The 23,614-nt window shown below is 38.2% G+C and overlaps 1 protein-coding gene across 3 annotated transcripts in view; it reads left to right on the top strand.

Moving 5' to 3' along the window:
- Positions 1-23,614, top strand: part of RUNX1T1 (RUNX1 partner transcriptional co-repressor 1) — a 115,305-nt gene that overhangs the window by 8,588 nt on the left and 83,103 nt on the right. The window contains exon 2 of one of the 3 annotated variants that reach the window (XM_030969534.1): positions 11,523-11,695. The exons of the other annotated variants lie outside the window; for them this stretch is intronic. Within the exon in view, the coding sequence (XP_030825394.1) occupies positions 11,608-11,695 (88 nt within the window). The 5' untranslated portion in view covers positions 11,523-11,607. The remainder of the gene's footprint in view (positions 1-11,522; positions 11,696-23,614) is intronic. 3 annotated transcript variants of the gene reach the window in all.

Here is a 23,614-nt window from a genome sequence, read left to right as displayed (position 1 = left end):
TATCAATGGTCATATCTTAAAGCAACATTAAACAATTACCTTTATATTTAAAAGTTTGAAATATTTATACTGCCGTTTCACTTTGTCAAGTGTTTGCACAGATAGATATATAGATATGATCTGGTAACTAAAAGCCTAATTAAAATTTGTTTAAAGCCAGGGGGGCATGTATTCTTGTTGACAGCAGCAGATCGATAGGGTAAGACAATAGAGCCCCATTATTTTACTTCCATTGACTGAACATATTGACATTTCAGGTTTGCGATTGCCTCAGTGAGCATGATGAAACACTGAAATTCATGAACCAACTGTCTGGAGTGGCACATATATTACTGTATGTCATCTCTGCCTTCAGGTTACCTTATCATTGAAGCAGAATGGTAATGGATGGCAGCAGAGTACTTCAGGGGGGTGAGGGCTCTATCCGTTAAGAAGCTGACACATAGCAGGTTTCAGGAGTATCTTTAATTACACCTAGAATTATCTACAAAGGAAGATGGTCCTTGTTACCTGCTGCTGCACTTCAGAGTTTACAGGCTCAGAAGCAGACGGGATAACAAGGTACTTATGTGTCATTTTTTATATACACGACTTGATGCCTTTAACTTTTGCAGGAGCCCAAGAATTTCTGGTTGTGCTGTTTGCATGCTCGCCATGTTCACCAATGGCAGCATCTCAACCCAGTCTTGATGCTCAAGTTCTAGAGCATCTGCTAGACCTTCTCCCAGTCTGAAGACTGCAAAGGAAACAAAGAAAAACTTTGAGATAAATAAATGCCCTTTGAATTTCTCTCCCCTCAACATGTTCAAACGACAGTGCTCAGAGAATTCAATGCAGTGAGATTATAGTGGAATGAAACATACATGCATATATGTATATCTATATATATACACATACACACATTTTTCCTTGCTATAAGCACCATAAAAAGAAATGTCTGTGCAATATGTGCACATGAATGCATAATTGTATATATCAGTTTATATGATTGCATATAAATGCCTTTATAAAGAAGACCCCTGTCTGCAGAGCATGCAATGTGTTTATTATTTCAGAGGCTTTCACATCATCTTTAAAATCTAGCACACTGTAGAACGAAACCCATCAGGGTAATGCCGAGATAGAGACTGAAATTAATTTAAAGCAGACAAAGAGCAAATACAGAAGAGCTGTTACGATTTAACTAATTTTTAAAAGTAAGTGGACTGAAAATATAAAATGTATTTTGTGTGCCATCTACTCAGCAATTGTTGCCATCAAGTGGACTGCCGATGCCCTTTAAGATGGTAAAAAGAAAACTAGTCCTTTATACCATTTTCCTGAAAATGTTAGGTTTCTGTTTGATCAGCAGGTGCTGTTGAGATGAAAGCCATGTGTAAATTTTCAGAAGGCCAAAAGTGTCAATTCAGAAAAGGAAAGTGATAAGAGAAAATGCAATCAGTTTTCCTGTTTTCAATTTGTGCAGGATTTGAAGAGCTGTTTTGTTAAACTGCTACATCTGCTCCAATATGAATATTGAACTACTTCCACTAAAAATAACACCCTATAATTTGGAAGCCATTGCAATCTTTTGTTAATGCAAGTGGGTTATTTGAAAAAAAAATCTATTCTGAAAAATCTCCTGCCTAATGTGCATTTTTGTTTATCGGCACTTTTATCTTCAGCAGATAAAATGGCATTATGCAATTAGGACCATATCTATTTGAACTGGAAAAATGACACTGGATAGCTGAATGTCACTATGTTGGTAAAAGGATTTAACTCGTACTTTAAAAATAATTTTATTAATAAACTATGATTGAATCTTAAAATGACATGTGGCTGTTTCCCCTTTGCAGCAATACAGCTTTACTTACTACTGAGGACCTTGAGCAATGTAAAGGATGTTCAGTATATGACACAACATTCTTTGGCTTGTTTCATTCCTGATATACCTGCAAATCTTAAGTTTAGGCTTATCAAGGATATTTTAGTTAATGGGGATTTTGGTGTAACTTTTTCCATGGTAAATGAAATGATGGAGTCATATTTGAATGCATATATACAAAAATAATCATGGTTGTGGAGCTGCTAATCCAAGTGAGTTCTATGACTTGGAAAGCATAGTATTAGTAGAGCATACCTCTTCTGTCATAAGCATCTCTGGAGAACATAACACTGTTGTTTTTTAATTTAAAAAAACCACCAACGAAAAACCCCAACAATAACCTAATGGAAAATATATGTGTTTGTTAATTTTATAAATAAGGATCTAAATGAAGAAGGGATAATTCACTGTTACATCTACAGAACCCTGTGTACATAACATGAGTAAACGTGCAGAATAGAATGAGAGCTTTTATTGCTTTATTTCAACATAGCGAATTATGTGGTTTTAATATTAGAATGGGTTTTAGCTGTTGCATTCTAATCTAATCTAGTAGTCAGGAACTAATTTTTTTGGTAGGTATCTGCATGGGAAAAGGCCTTGCTGATGCTTCTGTTTGGTTTTGCAATTGGATTTGTACACTTTTGGCCTTGGGGGATTTTCCTCAAAGCGATCTACAGATCAGAAATAATTAAAATTCAATAAACTGAAATTTAAATATAGAATGGATTCTGTGTGAGATCCATGCTTGTGGTAGGTTGTCTAGAAGTCTGTGGCATGTCTCCTTTATAGTTTGTATTCCCCAGCATAACTGCGTGCACACATGTGCATAAATTTATGTTGAATGACAGAGGGATAATTATTTATACAGATTTTATCCAAAACTCTGTGCTCTCCTGAAACATAACAAAAAGCCTCCCTCCCCAGAAGAGTGTTTACATCCCGTGACAGTCACTAGATTCAAATCTTCTCAACATGAAAGTTGTTTCCTTTCCTCCAAACCTTCTTTTCCCCAACAAAGCTAACCCTGTTAAACCTCACCTTCTGTGGGATGTATACATAGTTATAGACATATGTACGAGAAGTAAATATTACAGAAAACATGGCCGATTGGGGCAAAATGTCTGTAGCCTTAAATAGCTGGTGATATCTGCCAACAGCAGGAGGGGCGCTGAGGAGGCCCTACCTCGGCTGACCCGGGGATGTGAGAGCCGTGGGGAGCCTCGCGTTCCTGCTCCGTGCCTACGAGGGGCTCCCTGCTCGCAGATACTGCCGAGCAAGCGCTCTGGCGCAGTGTGTGACAGCAGAGACTGCCTACCTGAACAGTTCTGAAACCAAGGAGCTTTTCACTTTGGTCGTGGGATTTTCTGGTGCTTTGCACAGGGGTTGGGGTGGAGCCCCGCCCCAAAAGAAAGATTATAGCTGCATGTCCAGATTTTCTTATCTAAATGTTCTGAACACATTCATGGGAGTGTTCTGTTTTCTTAATCTTTGCCAGAAATGCTGCATACAGTTTTGCTGTTCCTATTGAATAGTTGCCATATTTAACTCCACTGGTTGTGAATGGAAATGTGAATAATGTTCCCTCTTGTTTTCTGTAACACATTTTGGGATGCCTGGCAAAGGAGGGCATCCTAGATACTCAAAAGTATTTCAGAATACATAAAAAGAATTTAATAGAAGTTCTGAAACTTGGGTTTGTTTATATGTAGTTTTTGGACATGTGTTAACTTATTTAAGGGCTATGTTTTTATACTCAGTATTATTTCTTGAATGTAATGTCCATGAAAGTACAGTTGTGTTGTATAGAACTGTACAGCAACCATATTCCTGCCTGATCCCATATTGTAACATGCTGATTTGTGATCCTCATGGGATAACTCATGATTTCTTTAATAATTTTGGAAGGTATTTGATTAATTTTATGTTTATCAAGACAGGTATACTCTGGCTCTTATAGTAAAGTAAATGTGCAAGGTTCATGGAGGATAGATAATAGGTTTTTTTGGAAATTAGGTTGCAGTCTGGAAAGACAGAAGACTCCACCTAGTGGAGTGGAATTAATATGCACATGGTAGCAGGCAGCAGTGTGTAATAAAATAGGTATCATTTATGGAGAGCCAAGTTGCTACAGAGAGTAAAGTCCAGGAATTCAGACAAGCATCTGAGGCAGTGGTTGTATGACCATTACAAATTGTACCAGGCTGTAGTTACTTTTGGAGCTCTAGGAGGGTTATGTGTGTCTGCCATGTTGGATGTTAATATGCAGTTTGCATAAGTAGTAGGCATTACCAGCTTTTTTCTTTTGTAGTGCCTTTTATTTGGGGATCTGTTGTCTACATTTTTTGATTTCTGATGACCCCACAGATGCCCGTTTTGGTTGTGGCCCAGGTGTCATTTTAAATACCTTGGGGAAAAAAGGAAAAAAGACCAACAATTCAGCCCCAAAAAATCACCACTTTCCCCCCACAATTACTTATTTTTCAGAATACCTTTTCGGGTTTTCTTCTTTTACTTTGGTAATGGCAGTATCAGAATGTTAGCTCTGAATGTTGCCATGACAGGTTGTGTGGCATGTTGACTAAGGCTGTGTGTGCTTTCTGGGAGTCACAAGGTTTAACAAACTCTCTGATGAAGCATCAGATTATAGGGTTTTGTGCCTGTGCTTTATTGTCCCATTGGTTTGGTCACATTGTGCTCCTGGGATGTAGTAAAAAGAATTTTAAAGCTGGGATGTGAGTGAACATCCATCCTGAGCAGCTGAGATATTGTCCTGAAATTCTCTTAGAAAATGCATCCTAACATTGAATCACACATGCATTAGATAAGTTCAGGAAGAGAACTCCCTAAGACCAGCTCAGGCTTTGACAGCAAAGAGGGTGAGGCTATTGCCAGAAAATGGGATGATTAGGTGCAACAGAAGAGACAAAATGCTGCAAAGTATATTTGGGAAGAGTGCTCCAAAGGAGCACTTCCAGTGAAATCCAGGTGGGGTTTGTTGCCAGAGCCATTAAAGCATAATGGTGCCAGAAAAAGCTGCCAAAAAATGTGGGAATAATGGCACCTATGGGTGTGCTGTCAATGGATGGTACTGCCAGGATGATTTTTTATTTTATTTTAATGGTGACATTGCTAAAAGTATTTAAGGGTAATGTTGTAGGAAGTGTTTTAGTGAGTGAAGTCACTGGGTTCCAGGAACCATTAAGCAAAACCTGTTTCATGACTCTACTATTTATTATTTTAAAGCTTGATGGCAAACCACTTAATGCTGGAAAAGCAGGCTGCAACCTGTATTAAAGCACGCTACAGGTGGACAAGGAAACCAACCTACTGAACTGAATAGCCCAAGGTAGTTTCTGAATGTTGTAATCATTTTATGTGCACCATGATAAATTAATACATCTCCATGGATCAGCAGAGCTTGTAAACATGGAATGAAATACTGGAGCTCAGATCTTACGTGGTACTCCCATACCTAGTTCTCACTGAAGACAGTGTTTCTTTAGTTAAAATGCCAGTTTGAGGAGCTGGACTTTCAGGATTTCTGTGCTCCCACATCTCACACCAGTGATCTTGACAATACTTTTTTTAGATTGGTTCTCAGACTTAGATCTAGATCTCAAATGGACTAGCTCAGGTCTCAGTGTAAAGTTAGGGCAGTCTTTTTGGATTGTAAATCACTGACTTACCTGACAAGACTACCATATAAAGGAGAGAAAAAGCCTATTCCTTCCATAATAATGCTTGCAGATCCCTATTGAGTCTATTGGGCCAGGATTCTCATCTTGGGTATCCCAAGATCTGTTTTAAATTGTATTTAGGCCAGCTGCCTGCCAGACAAGTTCACAGCTACAGTAAATACCAGCTACAATACTTAGAAGGGGGGATCAATGTGTAATTTTCCTTCCACATTCTGGGATTGATTGATTGGTCCCACCTCTTCACCTGGGGAGCTTCTGATGTTCATTTTCTTTTTTGTTGTTTTTGTTTGTTTGTTCATTTGTTTTTAAGTCCAGGCCCAAATTTCACTATCTCTTACAGAGCTATTATTGGCCACTATTGTTTTTATTATTCCATGGCTTCTCTGGGAAGAGAAGGATGGGCAGGACCTCAGTGACATTGCCAGAGCAAGTCATCAGTAGCCATATCTGCCCCTTAGGAGGTCACAGGAAACAGGTGGCTGTGTTAATTGTCCTCACTCCCAACTCTTGTCCTTCCTGGAGGGAATTTAGAAGTGGTCAGGAAGTGTCAGGCCTACTGTGTCCCCCCAGGTTCACTGCTTCAGGCATTCATAATCATTTGAGCTATGTGCCAAGCAGGGGAGACTGTCTGGGAATCCTTACTGTCCTTTTTAAGCTGAGTGGCTACCTGGCTGGGAGGGCAGAGTATGCTGTTGCTGCAGAATATGTTCGGGATTGCAGCTGGAATCCAGCAGAATAACAAAGAATTCTATTAAAAAAAACCCAGTATTTCCCTATCATACACTGTTTTCCTTCTTTCAAGATATTCATAGAAAGGCTAGGTAAGCAAACTACAAAAACTCAAGAGGTGCATTAAATATTTCTGGAAACTGATCCACTTTTATCGGGTGGATAAGGATGTCAAGGATGGAGAATGTCAGTGTATTTTCTGCTTAGGCCAGTTTTAATTGTCTTTGTTGCAACTGCACCATCAGTAGCCATGGATCTCTAAATGGCACTCAGTCCTGTGCTTTGGAAAATCAGTTCAGGTCTTGCTGCTTTATATGAGCTTCTTATTAACAGCTTGCTTGATTTTTTTAGCAGTGAAGGTGCACGGTGTTGCTGAGTATCTCACTGCAAATGTGAGTGCACATCCAGTGCTGTAAGCCAGATTTTGAATTACCAGTAATGTTTCTTTAAAGTGTCTTTTGGAAATTATTCACTCATGTTGGAAGTGATGTGAGTTAAGTAATAAATATACTAGTTATTTATTTGCCATATGCATTTGGGGTGAAAACTGAGCTTCTGCTCAGGTGTACTCTTGATATTACCGAGACTACTTGACTAAATAAGGTGGGCTGCAGAATTATGTGGTCGGTGAATCACACTGGTTTCTGAATCACTCTTAGAAAATACCAGCCTGAAATGCTGGCAGATAATGAACACATTGTGCTTGGACTGGTACTTTATTTAAAGAATAGCATTTTAAAGTAGAATATTTTGTAAAATGTTACTTTAAGAACCATTTTGCAATTTACTTCCATCAAACCCATTGTACTAGGAAAAATACCTCCTTCAGAAGAGAAAAGGTGTCAGTATTGTGGAAGAATATCTGATTTTTATCCAGCTATTTGCTATTTAAGCTCCCTTCTTTTCAGTGCAAGGAGATCAGCTGACAACAGCAGCAACCAAATCATGTTTGCAGCTGGGCAATTACAGTAGACCCTAAGATCTGCAACTGTCAACCATGAACGCAGATGCCTTCAAAGTTCTGTTTTTCTTCCGTGTGGAAGTCGTTGGCATGGAACAGATGCCTTCATTTTGGAGAAACCAACTGCTGGATATAATTGGTTCTCTCTTGTCTTGTCCTCTAGGGACAGTCTCTCGCAGATGAAATTAGATGAGAGTAAAAAAAAAAAAGATACAGGCACACACACTTGCACATGACATGAAGCAGGAGTTTTCAGGATCCCTCTCTGTTTTGTCACGTGGAACTGTTTTCAGCTGGAAGATTTCATTCCATTTTTAGCACTCTACACACACACATGATGATGATGCTATATGAAAAACATGCAAATGAAAATATGTATCTGGCCAAAGTTTATTATTAATCTAGGCATGCTTGTTTAGAAATAAGACAAGCATATCCATCCCATATTACTTAAGTGTTAAATGTTGACTTCTGCGATATCTATTAGTGCTGCAGTCTCAGAAATTTAAAGTTAAGTCTCAGAAGAGACAAGATGCTTTGAAAACTGTTTTGTTGCAGTGGTGGAATCAAAGTTTTTTATCAAATGATTTGGTAGTTGCTAACATGGGAGGAAAAAAAACAAGTAGCAGACTAAAAAATTCACCTAGCATTACAGGCATTCAATTAAGAAAGCATCTTTACAGGAACTTCAGCAGAGTTAGTATGATGGACACCTGTGATGTGCTATTTCTGGGACCCTTGTGGTAGGGTACTGAAGTGACTGTGTCCTCTTACTGCAGGCACCGAAAATGAGATGATGGCAAATGCCCTTGGAGGCTGTAACAGAGAGGGAGAATCTGCTTACCCTGTGCCTGTCAAAGGGTTTCTGTCATCCCTTCTCTGCCTCGGTGTAACAGCTACCAAATTGTGTTACTTAATTATGCTATTAAATTTATACCAACTTTAGGTTACTTTAATAAGCTCAGTTGTGAACTGTGACAGTCAGGCAGTGCTGTGTATTCTTGGGCAGACCAGGTGCATCCAGGAGGTGGGTGCAGCAGGGATCGGGGGCTGCCAGGAAATAAAACTGCCATTGCTGGTACCCAATGGGGGCCTCATCTCTGAATGCCTTTTTTATCTTAAGTTTTATTTCTGAGTAGAAGTTGGGGTTTTTGGTTTTGCTTGTGGTTCTTTTTTTTTTTTTTAATTTTAGTATGTATTGCACTTTGAGGTGTCAGTCCTTATTTTACATGATGCATTTACTACTACTGTAATAGTAATGTCACCAGCAGTGAAAACTGACAGGAGTTACCTTGGTCCTGCTTTGGTAGAGTTGGTAAAAGATAGTTTAGACACTTGATGTGGCTGGATAGCTGCCCTGTGCTGTGTTCCTTTGTTTCCTGCTAACCCCCGGGGGCTGTGTGGGTGGAGGGACTTCCAGCAGTTAGGAGGAAGCCCCAGGTAAACTTGTTTTTGAACTGATGATTCTTCAGCTTTTAGAAAGAGAGATTCTTTGCCGTTCCTGAGTCCTGAATCAGGACTCCAGTTCTGATTCACATAACTTGAGTGCGATAGTGTGCTTGCTCTTAGCATTATATTTCGGAAGAACCGCATATTAAAGGGAAAATTTGACTGGGGAAGTGCTTAGGTGATGAAGGGATTTCTGGCACTAACTAGGAAGTACAATGATGGTTCGTTTCATTTGAGGCTGATCCTGATATTTGTAGTCTTTACATCCTATTAATTCCTTGAAAGATAAGCTGATACAAGCATGATTTGCCAGGGCCAATGGCTCTTCTAAAAGTCTTGGCTCAGGTTATATCCCCCTTCTCTACACATATAAGATAAAAGCACTGTGAATATGAGGTTAACTGAATTCAAATAGAAGACTCTCTAGAGTTATTGCATTCCTTAGAAAATAAATACATTTCTCATATGGTTGAGATTGATCAAAAAAGTGTTCTGTATGCCAGTGATTACATTCCCATCTGTGATTAAGGTTTTCTGTCTGCATCTGGTTTTCACATTATATTTCTGTAACAAGAATCCTTTATATGGCAGAGTTCACTCTCTGTATTTTCTATTAGCTGCAGCTTGAACTACTGCACGGATCGCAGATTTACACATGTGGTTTTCATTACTTCATACCATTGAGAAAAAGTAATATTTGTTTGGGAAAGTATGTTTTTCAAAATTTCCATGGTAATACAACATGTTGATCCTTTTTTATAACACTCATGTAAGACTACAAATTGTTTGAGGCATTCTGCTTTCACTGAAGTTCAGACATTAGACAGTTTTGCATGTACATTCGAACAACAGCATCAGTTTACAATTCAGGAAGCAAAAATACATTTAAAGAAGTAGATTAGTGTAGAATGGGTATAGCAAAATGCATCCATCACTTTCGAAAATGTGGCAAATAGAAAAAATGAACATGGGCCTGAAACAAAGGAAGAGTAGCAAATTGAAGTGATGTCTTCATTGTAAAGTGGATGACAGATTTTTTTTTGTAAATAAGAACTTTTTTACAGTAAGATGTTTAAAATATTTTACCAGCTATGGAAAATGAGTATGCTATTCAGCAGAAATATTGAATTTTTATATATTACATAGTTTAACATATTTGACCCTAATTGTTTCTAGTGACCAAATTAAAAAAGGTTAGCAAAACATGACTATATCTTTACAAATGTGTAACTCTGAATCCAAAATATGGTGTATTCCACTCTAAGACAGTATTTCAGCCAAATTGTGCTGTTGCCGCTTGGTAGAAAACTTAATGTTTAAATTATCTCAGTGAAATTAATAGGGCCACTTGGTCAGTGGAGAATTTTTCAGTTTTGGTAGGATTTATGGGTTTATGAGCATAAAAATCAGATCAAACAATAACAACAATTCAGAGAATGCTGTATGCATTTGTGGAAATTTAAAGCGTTACGCAAAAGTCTGGGCAATTGAAAAGTACACAATTCATGCTAGGGGCACAACTGAAAGGTAAATTTATTGCCTATGTACGAACATTGTGACAACTAGAGAATTACATACAAAATGAAAACAATTTTAATAAAGTAGTTATTGTACCCGAGTTGTGGAGTCCTAACCACATTTTGGAGGTTATTTCCAAATGCCAGAGGCAGTTGTGTCACTTTGAGAGCTCCACAGTTGCCAAATTCTGAGTAGAGTCCTGCAGTCCTTACTACTTGTTTTCACTGAAATCAGTGGAATTTTGGCTTCTCTCAGGACTGCGGGGAAATGTCCGACCACGACCGCTGGAAAGAAAGAAAGGACTTTGGTGAATTCCTTTGTTCTGTAACCTTAACTTTAACTTGGGAAGGTTTGTTTTGATTTAAGAAGGGTGCTTGTTTGTGGGAAAGATTGCAGTTTCTAGCACAAACACAAATGTGGTCTTTTGCAAATGCCCTCGGGCAATGAATTTTTTTTTGCAGAAAGATCTAGTGCAGGAGAGGGTTGGGGCTGGATTCTGGGTTAGTTGCATGAGCTGCGGCTGGATCCTTGTGCATGCTTAACTTGATTTCCCAAAATACTTGAACGGTCATTGCAGATTGAAGCATGTACGTAACAGTGTGTGCTTGGCTCTGAAAAAACTTTCTGTCTTGACATAATTATGAACCCTTGAAAAGCATATTAATGCCTTGGAAAAACTGACAGCGCTGTGATACAGACTTATACAAATGGCAGAGTATTTGTGTAACCCAAATAAACAGGTTTTTTAGGTCTTGGAGTGGGAGGGAAATTGCCTTTTCAAAAGTGGGAAGATGATCTGTAAATATATCAATAGCTTTTTGATCTGCCTTTCTTTAAATGTGTTTGCTGTTACAACTTACAAATCCAATTTAGTATTAGTGATGTGTAAATTGGAAGATCTCTATTTTTAGAAAACATTTTGATTTAATAAATGGTTCTCTAGAGCTTCTGTTGAACCAGGTAAAGTATGTAATATTTTATATTATGTGAATGTATTTAAACCTAAGCATTTTTACAGAATTAACTAATGGGTAGAATATAGGCTGCCCTTAATTTGTTGCCTTCTATATGCCAGTTGTTTTAACTGAGCAAATTATGAAACTACCTTTGTTGAAGAATTAATACAGTTTTAAAGTACTACCTTATATTAGCTAAGAAAATGTGGTTACTTGTTTTAGAATAATGTTTCTGTCTTCCCTTTTTATTTAAGACTACTATTATCATGTAAATGAAGGGGTGTGGTGCTTCAAACTGGCTGTGATATATGCTTTTTTTTTTCATTTGTTGTTGTCAATAGAAAAGATTGATCTCTGGGCTGGTGAACATAATATCTGTCCCAGTCAGAAAAGGAAAGAGGAAATTAGCAGAGCGATTGGTGGAGAATGATATCTGTCAAAAGAAACACTTGGAGAGCACTGAGTTTAGTGATAGGTGACTGCCGGAAAAAAGGGAACTTTGAATTTTGTCAAGGTAAGGAACAGAAAAATATTTGATTTTATAATGTGAATACCTTTTAGAAGTTATTCGTGTGTATATAATGACTGTACCTTGCCTTGTAAACTGTAATTAAAAAAGAAATCTTTCCTTTTAGCTCCAAAGAGTCTGCCTAAATCAATGAAGGTGCTGTCCTTGTTTAATACAAGTAAGAAAAGAGTACTGCAATGCTAATAAAATACATCAGTCCTGACTTTTAGAAAATCTACATGAAATTTTAAACTTCGGCGTTATTTTTGTGTTTTTAATGACATAGTTGCTCTTTATGTGTCACGTCAATAGTACTTGGCTGGGTTGTGGAAATAGTGACCTTCAGTTTTCTGAACTGTGAATTGGAATAGTATTTGCAACCAGGTTAAGAGTTAGTTGTAATCACATTTGCAAAATGGTTGTTTGTAATTTAGTGGAATCCTCTGGTAAACTCATTTTATCAAACTGGGAATCTGTGATAAATTTGATTGAGATGATAATGAGAATGGATATTTCTGCTTCTTGTGTGCAAAGATTTTTACCGTACTAGAAAAGTAAGTCTGCTATTGCTGGACAAAATTTCTGGATAAGCTATGACAGTCGTTCCTGTCTTTACTGTAACTACATTTTTTCTTCTAAAATGGTGTGTGTCTGGATGGCAAGCAACTGCTAAACTGATTTTAAGTGCTTTCCAACACTTGGATAATTTTCTTTCCCAGTGTTGGACCATATCCCCTGACATAACTTTGATAGAGTATGGTACCAAAATAAGATGAATGGTGTCTGAGTACTCTTGGCTTTGCTCTGGATAGTTTTAAAGGTAGCTCAGCCTTTATCATATTACTGTTTTCCCACCTGAGATACTGTGGCCCATGCTGCTCTGCCTGTGGTGTGTGGAGAGATGGAGAACAGCTGAAAGAGCCAGTAGGAGCCTCTGCGCATCACCTTGTAGCAAAGGGCTAGGCCTGAGGTTTTGTGCACCAGTGTGAACATACTTTTAAAAAATTAAATCCTAATAAAAATGAAGTTTCATTCTAACTTGAGTTCCTATCTCAGTTTAAAACAAATAAATGCTTCTGTGGGACCTTCATGTACTCAGGCAGCACTGGAAGAGAATGAATAATCTTAGCAGGGTTTCTTCTTATGTTTTGATTTTGCTTATTTAGCAGTGTATAGCTTCTGACTAATTTCTCCTTTTCACTATCTACAGTCTTATTTTTCAAAGTGCAAATGTACCCTGTACAGGTGGCTGTTGGTTGGTTTCTTTTGCCATATGGGTCTTCTCAAAGGATTTTAAAAATAAATAAATGTAAAAGTAAAGATGTCATGCCTGAAGCATGGAGTGCTGGCATACTAATGGGAAGTTTATTGTGGTTTATTGCTATCAGAGCATGTGCAAGATAATGGAAATTTCCTACAACTTGGGAGAAAGGCTTATTTTCTAATACCTTTAATTTAAAGAAAGGGAATTAATATGACAAAAATTCACTTCATCTCTATAAAGTCCAACTGATGTGATGGCTGCTGAAGTATTTATAAAAAGGAGGGAACAGCACCTTATCCTTCCTGTTCACTGTTGTGCAGGTTGTGCTCTCTGTATTGTCTGGGTGCAGGCACATCTCTGCCATGGTGAAGTTGCTGTATACTGCATGATTCCCTTCTCTGTGCAGTTCTATCAGTTGTAGCCTTATACCTAAATAAACACATCTCTCTGTGATACCTCTTACAGAGTTAACAATATTGTATAGTTTTCACCTTGGTAATGAAGAATTCAAAACTGCTTTGTAGCTCTTAGAGAGGGATCAGTGGTGGTTAACAGTTCTTAGATCTTTGGCCATTCCCATTGTGACATTTACTTGAATTAAAGTGACTGGGTAAGGTGTCTGCATCTGGATGTATTTGTGACATGCTTAAAAATTTTAGTCTTAAATAGTTAAGAAGCTCCACATTTCCAGTGGTTTTTTTTTTTTTTTTAAATTTCAGTTTTAAATAATTAGAGATGAAGCCAACACTGAGCTTAACTTAATATGGACTTTGCTGTGCCCAAGAAGATTTGCCTTGCTATTTGGAGCCTAAATTGGAGTAAAAGGCAAAAAAAGAAAGGTGTTTTGAGTTTATTGCCTCCTTGAAGCAATGGCCTCTTGTAGCAATGACTACTTCTGCTGATGTGACCCCTTTCAAACATCTTCATCTTTGTTTTGCTATTGCAAAGTCATCTTCTCTTAGCTTCCTTTTTTATCTTCAAAACAATTGTTTGCTTACCAATGTATCTTAAGGAGTACAGTGAAAATAATAAAGTCCCCTTCAAACATACCACAGATGCAAAAGAGTATGCACTGTATTATAGATAGTGAATTGGACTTCCAATCAGAATTTCATCTGTTCATGTGGTGCACACCTGTGGCTTGCTGGCATTGTTCTTGATTGGAGTGTGAGAGAGCTTAATGAAAAACAAAGCCAGGATGACAAGGAGAGACTCCACAGCAAACATGGGTTACTTCACATTAGGAAGAAAGTGAAATTCAAAGTACTGCTTTGGAGGCAGCTCCCTGGTATGTGGGACTATGTATGGGTGACCTGCGAAGGACACTGGTGCCCTGCTTGCTGCTACCTTGCAAATAAAGCATTTTTCTCTCTAGGTCAGGTTGATTTGGGCCAGTTGAGAGCATGGCCGATTTCTCCAGCTTGCTTTCTGAGCCAGTAAAAGTATCCTGGGCAAGAATCCAGCTTTTGAAGTACAAAGAAAATAACCCATAATCTATATAAAATGCTAGCGGATGGGGAAGGGAGGAAATTTACAGAGAATAAGTGAGTTTGAGAACAACTGTGTTAAAAGTAGAGTGTAAGGGGAATGTGTGTGTTTGACATTAGTATTTATTTTAATTTGAAAATACAGTCTTTGAAACCTTTGAGGTGAGCAGAGGACAAGCTCTTGCAATATGATATATTTATTAGTAAACTGAAACCAAGTGCTCCAGTTCAAGTTCCTTTTTCAAAGTGATTTTTTCTCCCCCTGAATTCGTAGAGTTTGGGTTCCCTCTCTGTGCCCCCCCTCCCTGCTCCCCCTCAATGTAACGTGTCTCTGATAACGTTAATGGGCTTTGCCCCACATGGAGCAGCAAGTGTATTGTACCACTGCTCACTGATCCCAGGTCAGTGTGATGCGTGAAATCAATTTATTTGAATCTCTTTGCCTGTATAGGAATTTGGCAGCATGCCAGTTGTTTTCATTTAATGTTCTTTGTGTTGAACACAGACAAGCAGGCATGCTTTTGTACTCCTCTTTCTTCTGGGCTCTTCTCTTTTCAGCCAATATTCTATTCTGTGGATTTTTCAGAAAGAGGTAGGAATGTGTTACCTTTTTAAAAATAATTTTTGTTTAAATAGCCTTTAAAGAGCGTAAAAACTAGGTCAGTCACAGAGCAGCCTTGTGTAGGGTTTTCTGCCAAGTATAGGTGGTAACACCTGCCCTTTCCCATTTCTGAAATTTGGGGAAAAAGAGAAAACACTGGTCTGTTTTTCCAATGCCTAGGTCTATGATTTATGTCCACTTGTAAGACAAAGACTCTTCAATAATGCTTAAATCAGAATAATTTTATTTCTAAATAAGTGAGTGTCTGGCTGTTGGCTGGACAAATTGACAATATGTTTCAGGATCTTTTTGAGTAATGACCTTAAACTAAACATTAATTTGGGAATCCCTTGTCTCATCTTTCTGTCTGTTCATCCCCTCCCCCCAGTAATTTAATATTTTGAATGGCTGGCTGAAGAACCGCTACACCCAAGTACCCATTTATTTCATTTTTTTCCTTCTTTTTTTTTTTTTTAAGAGAAATCAAGGTGTGTGGAACAGAGCAAATAATATAGTCCTTCGTAAACTGGTGGGGGAGGGAGGGAATAGCAGCAGATATTTCCAGGAGGATTTGTTTTAGAGCCCGGTGTCGCAGAGGCAGGAGCAGCAGGAGAAGGCTCTGCCGGTGCTTGGGGCGGCTGGTGCGGAAGTTGATGTGCAGAACCGCGGAGCCGCGGCGCAGGGGTCAGACTCGTACACATCGGCCTCGTTTCCTTGTTTAATTACCTGAAGAGCAAAACATCCAGGCTGGGAGTGTGTGAAAACCCAGTATCTCGATCAGCAGTTTGCTGCTCTGACATCCTGCGAGGCCAGCCCCGTCTGTCCGCAAACGTCAGGGCTGGTTCCTGACAGGGGGCTATCTCTGCCGGGCCTCGGTTCCTTCCATTCAGGAGGCATTGTGTGGAAGAGGGTTTGGTCAGGAATTTGAGGTTCCTGCCGGTTCTTCCAGCCCGGACAACCCTGTGACAGATAGGCATGATTTTTTTCTTTTAAAGAATAATAATAAAGAAAAAAAATTGGCTCTTTTTAGTCTTTCCCTTGTAATTCTGGCATTGGTATAACACTGACTGAAACAAAACATTAACCCTTTTTCTTCTGAATTTGCGTCTTTTTTCTTCTATTTGATTCTTTCTTGCTTGACCTCTTATTTTCAGAAATCAAATCTTCTGAGGAGCAAATTATTTGAGGTGGATTTTGTTCTATGAAACAGTTATACTTTTGAAAATGGTATTTATTTCATAGTTCACATTTATATAATCATCATGCTTGGCATATTAAGTTTATCATTGTAAGTGTGCTTGGCAGCATTGTTTTTCTTTGTCCCCTGGATTCAAACCAAGCCAGTGTTTGTTTCTGGGCCATTAAAACAGTAATGGCAGCTATCAATGCTTCCATTCTTATTATCCAAGTGATTTTCCTAGATGTTTAAAAGTCTGGTGTTCAATTTTAAAGTGTTGGGATAGAGTCATTTATAGTCCTTGGTTCCTTGGTCCTTTATAGCTGCTGTTTGTTGAGGTCACAGGCAGCGTTCAGGATTGGGTCCATAGATGGATATGTTCCATTAGGATGTAAAGCTCCTCCCTATAGCTGACAGATACTGTATGTTTACATGGGCAAAGGGCTTTAATAGGTATTTGGTTGTTTTGGGGTTTGTTTCTTTATTTTGGTTTTGTTTTGGTTTTGTTTTGGTTTGGTTTTTTTTAATGTGTGTATGTGAAGAATTAAAGTACAACTTCTTGTTTGAATGATAACTGAAGAATATTACTCTTATTACTACAATCTCAGTACTTGAGTTTATAACATAGTGGTGTTAATAGTTGTATTGGTAGAACTTAAATCACCGGGTAAAAGTAGTAGAGGGAGACAACATAATTAATAAGGGCTTCCAGCAGAAATGAGTGTAGGATGTGACTATTGCAGTTTATTGTTGTGGGCAGAAGCTGGTCCAAGAAAGATACTTGTGGTTGCAGGAGGAGAAAAAGAGAGCTGAAAATTAACTAAGGTTTCATTTCCTTTCATGCTGAAGGCTTTTGGTCCAGTCTGTAGAGTTATGCCCACAGGCTCAGCATACATATTAATGTGCTAGAGATTTTGGGGACTTTGTAGGTGAGATTGAAATCTTTTGAGCGGTTAGTTAGATTTTCCCTGCTAATATTTAATTGGAAATTTGTAATACAAATGTAAGGGCATACTTTTCTTCTTGCAGGTGAGGAATTTGGGGACCCTTGAGTGAAGGAGGTAGCCTTCAGTGTACATATGCAGTCACAGACAGGAGTCAGCTACAAGAGCTAAGAGTCATTGTCATCTATTGTGCCACTAATCCCCCATCTGAAAAGCATTTTCAGGAGTTGGTGCAACAAAAGAGCTGTAACAGTGTTATCAGATTGATAATTGTGATCTAATGAACTCTTAAATATGTACAATAATCCTTCACCTTTAGAATCAGACCCCTTTCTTCAGTACAAACTCCCTAGGTTACTCTGGTGTAAAGGCGCCTTTAAGTAAAAGTGGATCACTTAGACATGTAGTTTTAAATGTCTGTCCTGTCATATTGTAAAGAAGCCATAATTTAAATAAGCATTGCTTGTGTTTGTAGGATGAAAAAAAAGTTGGTTTATGCATTGTGGTCAGTCTTGAAGGGAACATGACATATGTACAAGGTTTGTACATATGAAGGAGATTATATGTGTATGAAAGCACTGTCTGTTTGTTGAACCTTTACATGTCATATAAGTTGTGTCCCTCTTTTCCAGTGTTTTAGTTGCTTTTATTTTTTTTTTGGCAGAGTTCATAATCCAATGAACTGTCCATGACCTCTATCCAACCATTGCCTGCCTCAACCAGCAGTCCATTCAATGAAAAGTTCTGCATGGACGTGTGGTGACAACAACCACTGCATTGTCTTTCCTCCTACCCATTGGGTGTGAAGAGCCACTTTGAAAATAACAAATAATAAATGGTAGCCTTTACACCAGGGCTGCCACTCAAAAATTCCTTGGGATAATGGATTTAAATCAGCATTCTCTTCGAAAAAATGTTTATCTTGGCCATCTCCAAAAGCCTCTGCTGTGATAATCTTGCTTAAGGAAAGTTCTTGTGGATAATAGTTCCCAAGATTGTTTGGGCTTTATTAAAACTGCCACCTTGCATTGTGCCCAAACATTTACTGCTTCTCTTTGCAGATATTCTCCTAGTGTAAAGTGGTGTAATTTGCTCTTGGTATGAAATTCCACTTCATAATCACTTCTGCATTTTTCTGCTTCTCGTCTGAATGGCTACAACGAAGCACCATGTGGAGTACAACACCATTAGATAAAGTGAAATTATATTTTGAGGCTTGTGTTCCTCAAGGCTTCTCCCAGTTCCTAAAGAAACAAAGATTTTGTATTTTAATTTTTCTTAGCTGTGATGGGATTCATCTGGGTCAGACTAGAAGCACAGAGATTAGAACAACACATGGTGCTTCCAGGGAGCTTGATGTGCTCCTTCAATAGCACTTTAAGTGAATACAGTTCTGGCTTAGTTTTGTAATGGAAACCTAACTGGCATGGTGTTTTTCCCTCAGTGTTAAGAGCACTGATTGTTGCTATTCAATTTATGTATTAATTGGGAGTAGTATTTTATGGTAGTACTCACACTTTGGAATTCTGGAACTTCCTTTAGCTGTCAAGGTTGGTGGAGGTGGGAGAGGATAACTGTCCAAGGCAGCTGGAGCAGAGGCAGGTCATGTGTGAGCTGGAGAAGAGGGATGTGTAGCAGACTGAGAAGGTGGCCCCAGAGTCATGACTTTAGGAGTAGAGTTGGTGCCAGAGAGAAGACAGAGGACAGTGATTGGAAAAGTGAGAGAAAAATGTGATGGAAGGTATAACTAAGGAAACAATGGAAAGAAAAGGACTTTACTAAAATCAGCGCCTTCCTTTTGTCACTTACAAATGATAATGTCTTTCTATCATCAAGGGTTGAATGAGTTTGTGTACTGATTCTGCTGTGTTTCCAGATGCTGAACTGCATTAGAGCAGTTCATTTGGTAATACTGCCTGGCATTTTAAAAATTACAGGGTCTGCCAGTAGGTTGTCCTATTATAACTGTGAGAAAACTCATCCATAAAAGAACCGCTGTTCTGTTTGGACTTAGTTCTCTTCATGTAAAAATCTGCCCCTGCTGCCTCTGTTCCATTAGATCTCCTAATTCATCAGGGAAACAGAAAATACTTGATGATAAGGTGACTTTATCACCTGGCTCTGGAAAGCAAATAATTTAAATGGAGAAATAATACTTAGCTGTCCTAGATATGCTGAAATATGTCTTTACAGTCCTCATTCACTTGCCCTCTTGAAGTTACTCAGTAGTTGACAGATGTCATACTAAAATAAAGCATTAGTAGTAAACAGCAACATGCTGTCCAATGGCAGTGCTGTGATATTATGGGCACTACTGTGTGTATAAAAACATAACCAGGCATGCAGAATGGCCAGGCTTCCAGCCCACTGCAGTGGAGGCCAGTGCAAAGATTTTGCTAACTGATGTAAGACTAAGCTTTATTTTCTGAATACTTGTGTGTTTTACTAGCATAAACATGCCCTTATATTGTTGGAAAAAAATTATATGTTGAATAATACAGTACTTTAATTTCCCTTATATTTCTGATGACTGTTGTGGTTTGCAAATTCATATTGAGCTCATCAGGAGCAATAGCTTTGTGTGAAGGCCCCTTTGAAGAAAGTTTTTGTACCATTATAAATGTAGCAAATAAATACAAGTTGATCAATATATGACAAAAGGGCGAAGAAGGGAGGTCAATAGGTAAGAATATTTGCATATAAACCGTTTTCGCCCTGTTGAAAATGGCAGTATGAGCATAAATAAATGTTTTGTAATGCTGTGTATTTGCTCCACCTGCTGGATTTTCCTGGAAGTGTTTTTAATCTTAATGGGAAGTTGTCCTTTATAGTAAAGACATTTCTCAGAGTAAAGGCAACTTCTTTCTTTCATTCATTCTTTCATTCTTTCTTTCATTCGTTCTTTTCTTTCTTTTCTCTTTTCTCTTTTCCTCTTTTCTTTTCTTTTCTTTTCTTTTCTTTTCTTTTCTTTTCTTTTCTTTTCTTTTCTTTTCTTTTCTTTTCTTTTCTTTTCTTTTCTTTTCTTTTCTTTTCTTTTCTTTTCTTTTCTTTTCTTTTCTTTTCTTTCTTTTCTTTTTTTCTTTTCTTTTTTTCTCTTTTCTTTCTTTTATTTTCTTTTTTTCTCTTTTCCCTTTCTCATTTCTTTCTCTTAGCAATGGCATTGCAATAGGCAGATTTGTGGAAAGTATAATTTGATATTTGTCTTGGCCACACTTTGTCAGCACAGAGATCTCTATGAAAGCGTAGCATTCCAAATCCATTAGTAATTACAGTTTATTCTGGGGCTTATTTAGAGTATTCTTGGACTCATCTAGAGATTAGTAATTGCTGAGTCCAAGTCTGTGGCTTGTAGAGTTATATGTGATCAGTGAAAGGGAGGATTTGCTATGAGTTCCCACTTCCCCCCCATCCTACGTTCTGAGCCCCTCGATCAGAAGTAGCAGTGTTATTGAAAAAGAGAGTTACTATGCTTAAGTGTTAGTGCTGTACATCAGCATAAAATCTGTCTGTCATTAAGCTAGCTTTGCAAACATTGTTTTCTTTGGAATTCTTAAGGACTCGGTTATGCTTTGATCATCTCATTGTTCTCCTTAGGTTATTTTTTTCCTTTAGAGTGTAATGGCTCCCTAACAGAAGGTGAAGTTTAGAAAATAGTGTCTCCATATGCAAGGGATTTGGAGACCTTTTTATTGTCTTTAAAAATGTCATTCATAGTCCTCATTAGCATTTATTGTTGCAAGCATACAAGCAGAAAATGTGAAATTGGTATGTCATGAATAGCTCCACAGAGCTCTAGAGCCCTGAAATTTTGCCTGCAGTGTGGTGTGGGGCAGGCATTGAGAGAAAGCTGGCCAGATGGCTGCCAGCACAGAGCAGAGCTGCAGGTTTTTGTCTCTGGTGCTGAGAGGAGGGAAAGTTCACTGGAGCATACGCTATCACCCCGTGCATTTTAACAAAACTAACTCGCCATCAGTCAAAACTGGGAGGTGGTGACATTGAAACAAAAGTTTTCAATATAATGTAACAATCCTTGTCAAATGAATAAAGTATGTTTAGTTAGTGTCACAAATATTGACATGTTACAGAGAAAAATGCAAGGCTCAAATTTATGGCTAGTGGTAGATACGCTTTCACACAAATATGCTCTACATTATCTTTATTATGAAGATCCTATACATTGAAAAGACATCGATTAAAGGTCAAAACTTGGGTTAATATACTACAGGAGGAGGAGTTTCCCTACCCATGTTAAATGAGCAAACACCCTGAGCTTCAAGTCAAAAAAGCAGCTGATAGCTTGAAACACTTTTTTCCTTCACTGCCCCCCCTCCTGCATGCCCTCCCCCTTTCCCCTTCTTTTTGTATCTTAAAATATGGCTATAGTTCAGCAGAAGCAGATATTCTCTTCCAGGCTTCTCCAGGTCACAATGAATGTGTTTTTTCTCTGTTAGTGAGACAGCATCATTAGTATTTTCTTTCAGAAATATTTTCAAATCAATATCAAATTTTCTAAAGTGCATGAGTGGTGTCTATGCACAGATGGTGTGGTAATTTTCTTTGAAATCAAATGATGATAGAAATTAGCAGTCAATTCTAATTTACTTTACCCACATTTTGGAAAATATAGTATTTAATAAAAAAGTGAGGCAAAACTTGTTTAGCTTAAATCTAGTGAAAGAAATAGATCCCAAGACAGGTACACTTATATGTGAGTTTGTCCATGTGAGTGTTTTTACCAAAACCTATATAGAGAGCAAAAGAGCATGTGTTCTTTAAGGCCTGAATGTTGTCCCTCCCACTGTGAGTCAGTTAATTTTTTGGAACTATTCTTTCATGTTAGGTCAAATTGTATATTTTCATTGTTTTAAAACCTGAAGTGCACCCAAAATGTCACTGGAATTTCTGTGTGTTCAACAAAAATTAATTTTTGGAGGGTTTTTTGATCAAAAAGCAATAGGCAGTCTAGGTTGTTAAGTCTAATGCACTGTCAAGGCTGCCTTTTCTTAAAGGATGATTTAAAATACTCTTTGGAGTATTGTTGAAATATGGATATAACTTAAAAGTTTTCTTAACTGAAAAAACATGAATGCTTTCTCAATTCCAATGAGTTTAATCCAATACTCAAGGTAACATCATGAACAGTTTGTCTTAGAAAACAAAGAATATTTTCTTACCACCTTGGTGACTACCTTTCAACTGCTCAGTGTTTGATTTGTGTAGGTAATCTCAGTTAGTCTGTATTTCACAGAGCAGTGTATGTTTTAAATGTCTCATTTGTCTTTTTTCAGAAGTCCAGAAAGCCTTGCCAATAAGGAAATGCTTAGGGAAATGTTTAGTGTTATCTGGCAAATGTTTTGTGTTGCATGCATAAAGAGCTGCTGTTAACAGATAAGCACATATCTTATTGGAATATTTAAATTCCATTTCCAAGGAAAGAACTGGAAGCTTATAGAGAAGTGCCTTTCTTGGGTAGATTTAGCCTTTTGTGGTAGTGCAGTAAAACCAAGGGAGGCTAGGTACAATGTAATGGAAAAAGTTGCACTGAGGGTCCCATTACAGGCTTAGGTGGGCTGCCATGGCACCAGGCAATCAGAGATACTTGGGCAGCAAGAAATGACTGAGCTTCTCCTGAAGGTGTTGCCTTTACTGTACTGTGGTTGGACTGTCAGCTGAACAAAGTTAAGAAAGCATCCAGAAGTGGTTGTCCCCTGTCCCCTGCATCAGCTCCACAGCTCACACATTAGGTGGGTTTGCCCTGTCAGTGGGATGCCTTAAGAAAACACTAATAGCTTCCAGCTGGGTGGAAAATCAAAACGTTTTGGGGCTGACAAAACTAGTAGATTTGAATTTGAAAGCCCAGCTAATGCCTCCATTTTTATTTACCACTCGCCCATAAAAGATTATTTTCCAATATGTCAGCCTCATTTGGTGGCCAGTGGTCTGAAAGTGAAAGTGGAACAAGCAAGCGGGGAAATCTGGACATTAGTGAGTCCGCCCTTTCAAGCTGGTGTGCCACTTTGTGGAATGGCCTTCCCTGAGATTGGGGGGGTCCTAATGACCATTCATCAATGCTCGTTGACTGATCATTGAGTGCCTTCTCATTCAGTTTATCAAGTCTTGCACATAAAAAGTCAGAATAAGCATTATTCAGCTTTGTTAAAGCCAACTAGGAGTAAAATGCTCCATTTGAACCCATTTTGCCCTTGGTTTTTCACTTTGTTAATGCAGTCCTGCTTAAATGAGTGCTTTTATTGGGTCTGTTAGAATATCTGAAACTATTAATTCTCTTGTATTGAATAGCTGGTGGCAGGCCAGAGCAGATGGGGTAGAAAACTATTTGGTTGGGTGTATTGCTTTCAATTAGGATCAATGAGGTTTCAGCTCCTTTGAATTAACTCACTTAATACCCACTGTGTGAAGTCACAATGTATCACAACAGTCTGCTATAAGTA

Source organism: Camarhynchus parvulus, chromosome 2 (assembly GCF_901933205.1).
Source record: "Camarhynchus parvulus chromosome 2, STF_HiC, whole genome shotgun sequence".
Lineage (NCBI taxonomy): Eukaryota > Metazoa > Chordata > Aves > Passeriformes > Thraupidae > Camarhynchus > Camarhynchus parvulus.
The sequence above is the reverse complement of the archived record's forward strand: the minus strand, read 5'-3'. Positions and strand labels throughout refer to the sequence as shown.